We start from the raw sequence: 7586 nt of genomic DNA, 5'->3' as shown, positions 1-7586 counted from the left end.
GGATTACTGCCGCACAAACAGCAGCTGCTCGCGTGAATGGGAGCGAGAGGAGGGCACACACCCTCTCAGGGAGAACTGCAGAGCCCCTCCGTCTTTAGTAGACACCTCCCAACGCTCCTTTGCGCTCAGGCCTGGAGGAGTGGGTTTGGTTCCAGGCACCTCCTGCCCCACTCCTGCAATCCCTATGTTCATCCTACCCTATTGCCTCCCCTGCACTTCACCCCTTCTGAGCCTCATACCTGCAGGGCGTTGTTCAGCAGTTTCCCCACACTCTGGAAGCAGCCGTTCTCCATCTGGTGCTGCTGCAGCCACTTGAGGGCATCCTCAATGTGCTGCTGGTCAATGAAGATGTAGGGTCTGGCTTGGCCAAAACACTTGACAACAAAGGCCGTCAGCCTGAGCAGGGAAGGATCCTGTTAAAGGCCTGCTCTGCTGGGGGGCTGTAGGTCAGGACGGGGATGCTGAGGTTGAGAATGGGGACACAGGCAGAGCTGTGTGGGCAGTGGGGGGCACTACTGGAACGTGGGGAATTAGGGTGCAGGCTTGAGATACATGGGCAGAGGTGTCCAGAGAGTAGGACTAGGAAAGCAATGGAGGGTTGAGGACTGGAACCATGTATCCTCTGCCTGAGCAACAGGCCAAATCCAGGGCCCCCCAGCCAGGGTGTCACAGAATTAAAGAATAAAAGGAGGGCATCTAGCTCAAACCTCTGCTCAAGGGAGGATCATCCCTGACTAAACTATCCTAGATAACCATCCTGGCTAACCTCCTCACAAACTTCCAGGGATGGATATTTCACCACCTCTCTAAGTATTCTGTTCCAGGGCTTAACCATCCTCAGAGAGTTCTTCCTAATCTCCAACCTAAATTTCCCTTTTTGCAACTCAACACCATTATTCCCCATTCTGTCTCTTATGGCCACGGAGAATAGTCTATCACCATTCTCTTTATTACTACACTTCCGGTATTTGAAGACCGTTACCAAATCCTGCCTCAGGCTTCTCTTCTCCAGACAAAAGAATCCTAGTTCTTCCAACCGCTCCTCATATGTCATGTTTCTTAGGCCTCTGATCATTTTTGCTGCTTTGTGCTGAACTCTCTCTAATTTGGCCACCCTTCCTAAAATACAGTTTTCAAAGCTGAAGAAGAGTCACCTCCCTTGACTTCCAAGTAACACTCCTGTTAATACCACTCAGCTTTTTTTTTTGCAACAAGAGAACACTTAACTCATATTCAGATTGTAATCCAGTATAACCCTGGGTCTTTTCCTGCAGTACAGCAGCCTAGCCACTCATTCCCCTCCTTATATTGAACATGTGATTTTTTCTATCTTAAGTACAGGATGTTGCACCTGTGCTTGTTGAATTTTATGCAGTTAACATTGGACCATTTGTCCAGTTGATCAAGGGAATTCTGTGTCCTAATCCTATCTTCCAAAGTGTCTGCAACTCCACTCTGCTTGGTGCCATGCTAACAGTACACATAATCCCATCTTCCAAATCATTACTGAAGATATTAGGCAGACCTGGACACAGGAGAGACCTCTGGGAAACCCCACTCAATACCTCCTCAGTCAAATGTTGAGTCACTGATGAGTACTCTGAGTACAATGATCCACATTAAGGTGGATGCCTTAAATCACTTTCTTCTAGGCTGTATTTTCTTATCATTAATAAGAATGCAATGGAAGACTCAAGAGCCAAGCTTAAATTGAGGTATATCACATCAACTGCTCTCCCCTGTCCATAAGGACCTTCTCTTTGTCATAGAAGGAAATCAGTTTGGCCAAGTAAGACTTAATCTTCATAAATCCACAAACTCAGAAAGAATTACCAGTGACTCTGCAATTGCCTCTGCCAGTTCCTTGAGGACTCTCGGATATATCCCATTTGACTACAGAGGCTTGAAAACATCCAGCTTTCCTTAGACATTTATAACCTGTTGTGTCTCAACTTAGGCTAATTATCTCCTCTCCTATCCCTGCTGCCAAATATGTGCATCACCTGACATCTGATTTCATTTATGTAGACTGAAGTAAAAGAAAGCATTAAGTACTTTGGTCTTTGCATCATGTGTTATGAGATAGCCCTCTCGATTCAAGAAGGGCCCTACAACATCCAAGGTACCAATATTTTTAGGTACATGTCTGGCAGTATCTCACCAGGTGTTGCCCGTGGCATCGCTCTTCCCAAAAGCGCTATAAGAGCCATCATTGTGCTTGTATGTCAGCTCACGCTGGTACCCTGCATGGAGGGGAGGCAAACAGCACATTCAGCATCCATCCACCACTGCCCAGGGCTAGAATCTATCCTGGTCTGATCCCTGATGGACTGCTGGCCCCTGCCTGGCCCTGGGGCTGAGACTCAGATGGGATCCTGGGTGCACCTGGCCCATGGGAAGGGAATTAAGCCTAAGCTGGATCCAGGGCCCCAGAAGCAGGTGATGCCTCCAAGCTTGGGAAAGACCATAATCAGGCCTCCCTGGAGAGGCAAGGTCCCCACCTCCCCATCTGAGATCCTGGGGTCCACAAGTGATCTTGCTGCCTGGGCCATGCCTTGCGGGAGGAACTGGGAGGACACTCACCACTCTTCAGGAAGCCCTGGGCCTTGTCTCTGATCTCTGGGGCTAGCTGGCCGCTCTTCTCCAGGTACTGCTGGATGTAGATGTTGGGAGTGAATCGAACCATGTTTTGCTCCCCGCAGCCATGTGGCATGGCCAGCAGGCGGTCGATGTTTTGCAGAGCTGCACCCATCATGTCACCTGGCACAAGGGAGTGAGGGGAGCAGAACATTACCAGCCCGCACAATTCCTGCCAGAACGTCATGATCCTGTGAGCCATGGGACCTGGGGGACTCAGTGTTCCCTGTTCAGTTTTTGCTTCACGAGTATGGCAGTGCATGTGACATGGACTGGCCAAGCATTTGACACCCTGGCAGTACCATGTGGCACCACTGCCCAACTTGAGGTCCTCATGTTGGCCTGGAAAGCAGTATATACCAAGTCTGAGGAGGACTTAAGAAGACCTGTGGGGAGTTGTGACATTATCTCCCAGAGGGATCTTGACACTGCAGTAGGGGAGAGGTAAGATTTTTCTCTTATTCCTTTCCTGACAGCCAGGTCCTTTTATCTGGGCACACGGCTACACCGGGACATGATGCAGCTGAGTGAGTCCCAGGCACCTCTCTGGCCTCCCTGCCCCATGGAATTGGAGACATGCTGGGAAAGGTTTCTGAGCTCCCCGGATCGTTTCCCAGACCCTGGCCCAGGATTATTCCCTTCAGTTGTGCTCTAGAACAGTTTGCTAACTTGGCGTTATGGGAGACAAACTAATAGGATGTTGTTAGCGCATGGCACAGCAGAAAGGCAGCAGACCTTTCCTAGAGGGCTTGGAGGCAGCTGCACCTGGCATCCTGGGTACCTGGTTCCCAGAAAGATGCAGGGAAATTGAAATGAGTCCATAGAAGGGCTGGGGCTTGAGCTGGGGCTGGAGGCAGGGCCAGGAGAGAAACTCAGCGGGTTGCAGTAAAGCTTCACGGTCTTCACAAACACTGCAGGGGTCACTGGTATGGGGATGGACCTTGGGGTTATATCCAGGATGGAGAAGAACTGATCATGGGAGTACACAGGCTGAATGTCAAGAAAGGCTCTCTGCCACTGACATACAATGGCTGGTGACATGGACAATAGGGGAAAAGTGTGAGTCCCAGTGGTGGAGGCAGGAAAATGCCCTGGAGAGGAGGCTGCAGGGATAGGTCCTGCCCTGGCAGGGACAGGCTGGGGATCCTTACCCAGGACAGTCACGTGGGCTCGCTCAGAGCCTGCCACTATGTTCCCAGGAATCGCCAGGGAGACGTTTTCTGACACTGTGTAAAATGGGGAAAGAGACAAAGCTGAGTCCTGCTGGGAAACTGCCCCTTCCAACCAACTGGAGCCATACATTTGTAGGATCATAGAAGCAGAGAAAGTTAGGGTTGGAAGGGACCTCAGGAGGTCAGTTAGTCCAACCCCCTGCTCGAAGCAGGACCAGCCCCAACTAGTTTTATAGATTCATAGAGTCGGAAGGGACCTCATTGGGCCATCTAGTCCGACCCCCTGCCCCTGGCAGGCAAGAAAAGAGTCACCAACCTCGGGGTCATGTGATCCGAGCCAGGTGCCTGTCCAGTCTCCTCTTGAAGACCCCCAAGGATGGGATGAGCACCACCTCCTTTGGGAGCCAATTCCAAATTCTGGCAACCCTGACTGTGAAGAACTTTCTCCTAATGTCCAGCCTAAACCTTCTCTCTAGTAACTTATGGCCATTGTTCCTTGTCATTCCAGGGGATGAACAGATGGTCGCCTACTTCATGTTGCTCTCCCCTTATACATTTGTACGCTGCCACAAAGTCCCCTCTCAGCCTTCTCTTGGAGAGGCTGAAGAGGTTAAGTTCCCTAAGCCTTCCCTCCTAGGGCCTTCCCTGAAGGGCTCTAATCAGGCGAGTGGCTCTTCTTTGGACCCTCTCCAGATTGTCCGCTTCCTGCTTGAACTGCAGCGTCCAGAACGGGGCACAGTACTCCAGCTGTGGTCTGAACCAATGCCGCATAGAGGGGGAGAATCACTTCCCTGGACCTGTTTGTGAAGCACCTACGGATGCACGACAAGGTGCGATTGGCTCTGCCAACTGCTTCATCACATTGGTGACTCATGTTCTTCCTGGAGTCAACAGTGATCTTCCGAGACAAAGCGTTATCTAGCCGGGTCTTAAAAACTTCCCAAGATGAGGTTCCACCACCTCTCTGGGTAACCTGGCCCAGTGTTTGACTACCCTTCTAGTGAGGGTTTTATTTCCCTAATATCTAATCTAAACTTCCCTTGCTGTAACTTGAGACCGTTGCTCCTTCTTCTCTCATCCACCAGCACTGAGAACGGTCTAGCTCCATTGTCCTTCGAACTTCCCTTCAGGTAGTTGGCCCTTTCTGGCCTCTGAGAGAAACAGTGAACCATGGACATGGGGGCAAGCAAGAGGGATGTGGATCTGTCCCCACACAGTCATAACCAGACTAGGATCCACAGCTGGATGTACTGAAGCCTTAAGCCAACTGCACAGGGTGCCACTGATGCCCTCTACAGGATGCATTTTCCACTGAGTAGCTGTAGACCCAGCCTGGTGTCCCACGACCTCGGCTCTCTGCAATGGAGATGTCTGAGATTGAGCACAGCAGAGAAACGGCAGAGCTATGTGCTGGCCCCTCCCCTACCAGGGTGGGATGCTGGAATCCTACCTTCCTGGCAGAGCAGGGAGCTGTGCGCCTTCTCCTCCAGGATCCCGCCCGGCTGTGGGGAAGCAGCATCAGACAGAAGGTCAGGAGAAGGCACTGCCCATACCGGAGCCTGGCTGGCCCTTGGACCTCTGTAGGTATCGCAGCCTCAGCTTCCACTGGGCACAATCTGCCTGCCAGGCTGCGCTGGGCTGGGGCCATCTAGATATCAGCACCTCAGGTCTAGGGCTCCCACCACTTCCTAAACAGACTGTTTGGAGCCCAGTGGTCACATCACATCGCACGCCCACTGCGGCTAACACCTAACCCTGCTGTGAGCTCCCATATGTCAATGTGACAAGGCAGCACTTGACTGGGCAGGCAGATGGACAAATTTATGGCAAGGATTTGTTTTCTGTGGCAAGACGAAAAATATCACAATGGGCAACTTGGTCTGTATCTGCTAAGAAGGAAGACAGATATACCACCCCCTCTCTGTGTTGTCCGATTGAGAGATGGACCCTGGCCAAACTGACCTGGACATGCAGGGGCTTTATCACAGTGTCCACTCTCCCCTGGGCAGGTGCTATAACCACCTCATTGCCACACAGCTCCTGGGTGTGCAGGGCCTCGGTGCTGACAGTGAAGTTCACTTCCCCTGCAGAGAAGGAAGGGTGATGTGAGGAAGGAAAGGACAAGTGAAGGGTAGACTGTGTTAAAGGCTGAGTTGTGTGGGAGGAGTTTCCATTTAGGGGCAGCTTTCCTCTCCCCCAGCTCTGGCTGTCCCCCCGCTGACTTGGGGCACAGCCAGACCCCTTACCAAGGCTGGTGGCTGTCACCTCCCACTGGAAGGTTTTCCCCTCTTCTGCACAGAGGCAGCTGGTGTAAGCGCTCTCCTCGCCAGCCTGTGCCTGGAACTGCGTAGACTCCACCAGTGTCACCTGCACCTATGGGACCCAACATGAGACCTCTCTTAGGGTTTCTTGGACATGCTCACTCAGCAGCTCCAGACAGGACGTAGCACCTTGGGGCTCAGGCTCAGCTCATTGCCAGGTGCTGACACCAGTGGGCCCCTGGGTCTCATCTCCTGTGGCTGCTGGGTTACGTTTGGCACCACTGGCACTACTGCTCAGAGGCACCAGATCCAAGGAATGGGACCACATGGCCTTAGCATGTTATTGTAACTCTGCTCACCTTGATGCATTGCAGCAGGTAGTTGAAGACAGTGGCCTTTAGGGTGAAGGCCTCTCCACGGATCACAGAACATGGCAAGGCCAGCTCCACAAAGAACGGCTTGAAAGCTGTCAAGGTGGCCGTGGAGGAAAGTCCAAAGCCAACATCTGCCGTGCAGAACATCCCGGCCTTCCACTCTGTGATGCTGTCAGGGACGGTGACTGGGACATTGTTGGAGCCCTCCTCGCTGGATAGTACGGACACAGAGTAATGTCAGATAGACATAGCCCAGGTTTCCTTTGATTGCCATCCCAGCCCTGAGCCAGGATGGTACTGTTTCTGCTCCCTTAACTGGAGTAGCTGAGCACGTAGAAACAGGTGTCCAGCATGAGTTCTTGTGTTTGGGAATTAGTTTCCTGCCATTGAAATTGCTGGTCAGGGCACACTTGGTGGCAGGCGGTTGAGGGGTTGTGAGCCTGCCCCTTCACTGGACAGTGCAGGCACCAGCAGATTAGTGAACACAGAGGTGGACATTCCCTGCTGGACATGGCCATTAAAGAGGACCCTGCCTGACCCTCCCTTTCCCTGATGTGGACCACAGGGGAGGCTGCACAGAAATACGCCAAGCCCAGACCTTTGGACTAGGCAGAGTTGTCAGTGGGATCTTTTCTTCATTTCTTCCTAATGCACTCAGGTCAGAAAATGCTGGATCTGCCCCTGAGGCTCTAGGGCTCTCTTCTTCCCAGAGAGAAACCTCCCAAGAAATCCTACCCTGGACCCATCTCATATACCTGGACCCATCGCATATACCATTCGTGGGTTTCCTAATGCCTTTCCCTCTTTCCTGCTACTGGGATTTGGAACAGCTGCCCAGAGAGTGATCCCATGTCCCTACTGCCTTTTTATTTCCCCTCCCTTGTGTTGGCCTCCTCTCTTTTGCAATAGCGTGCTTGAATGAGGTGAGCAGCACACCTGCCCTTGGTGCTGGCTAAGAGGGGGCACCCATATGGCCCCTTCCCATCCAGAGAGCAGCGCTGTGCTGCCTGGCCATAGGAGTTTGGCAGATATAGACCCATGCCCAATAACATGTTCCAGAGGGGGTTGCAATGTTGGCCGCCTGCCCCTGGGGAGGTATGGCCACGGAGGTGGGGTGTGAACAGGGCACCAGGAGTGCTGGG

At 52.3% G+C, this 7586-nt stretch overlaps 1 protein-coding gene across 1 annotated transcript in view; it reads right to left on the bottom strand.

The window, feature by feature from the left end:
* Positions 1 to 233: 233 nt before the first annotated feature.
* LOC102379584 (alpha-2-macroglobulin-like protein 1) overlaps positions 234 to 7586 on the bottom strand; it is a 7681-nt gene continuing 328 nt past the window's right edge. The window contains exons 2-9 of the mRNA XM_014527735.2: positions 6430 to 6655; positions 6056 to 6182; positions 5772 to 5893; positions 5260 to 5311; positions 3789 to 3863; positions 2584 to 2760; positions 2162 to 2243; positions 234 to 396 (exon numbers count right to left, since the gene is read on the bottom strand). Coding sequence (XP_014383221.2) covers positions 234 to 396; positions 2162 to 2243; positions 2584 to 2760; positions 3789 to 3863; positions 5260 to 5311; positions 5772 to 5893; positions 6056 to 6182; positions 6430 to 6591 — 960 coding nt within the window. The 5' untranslated portion in view covers positions 6592 to 6655. The remainder of the gene's footprint in view (positions 397 to 2161; positions 2244 to 2583; positions 2761 to 3788; positions 3864 to 5259; positions 5312 to 5771; positions 5894 to 6055; positions 6183 to 6429; positions 6656 to 7586) is intronic.

The sequence above is a fragment of the Alligator sinensis genome, unplaced genomic scaffold (assembly GCF_000455745.1).
Source record: "Alligator sinensis unplaced genomic scaffold, ASM45574v1 scaffold2143_1, whole genome shotgun sequence".
Lineage (NCBI taxonomy): Eukaryota > Metazoa > Chordata > Crocodylia > Alligatoridae > Alligator > Alligator sinensis.
The sequence above is the reverse complement of the archived record's forward strand: the minus strand, read 5'-3'. Positions and strand labels throughout refer to the sequence as shown.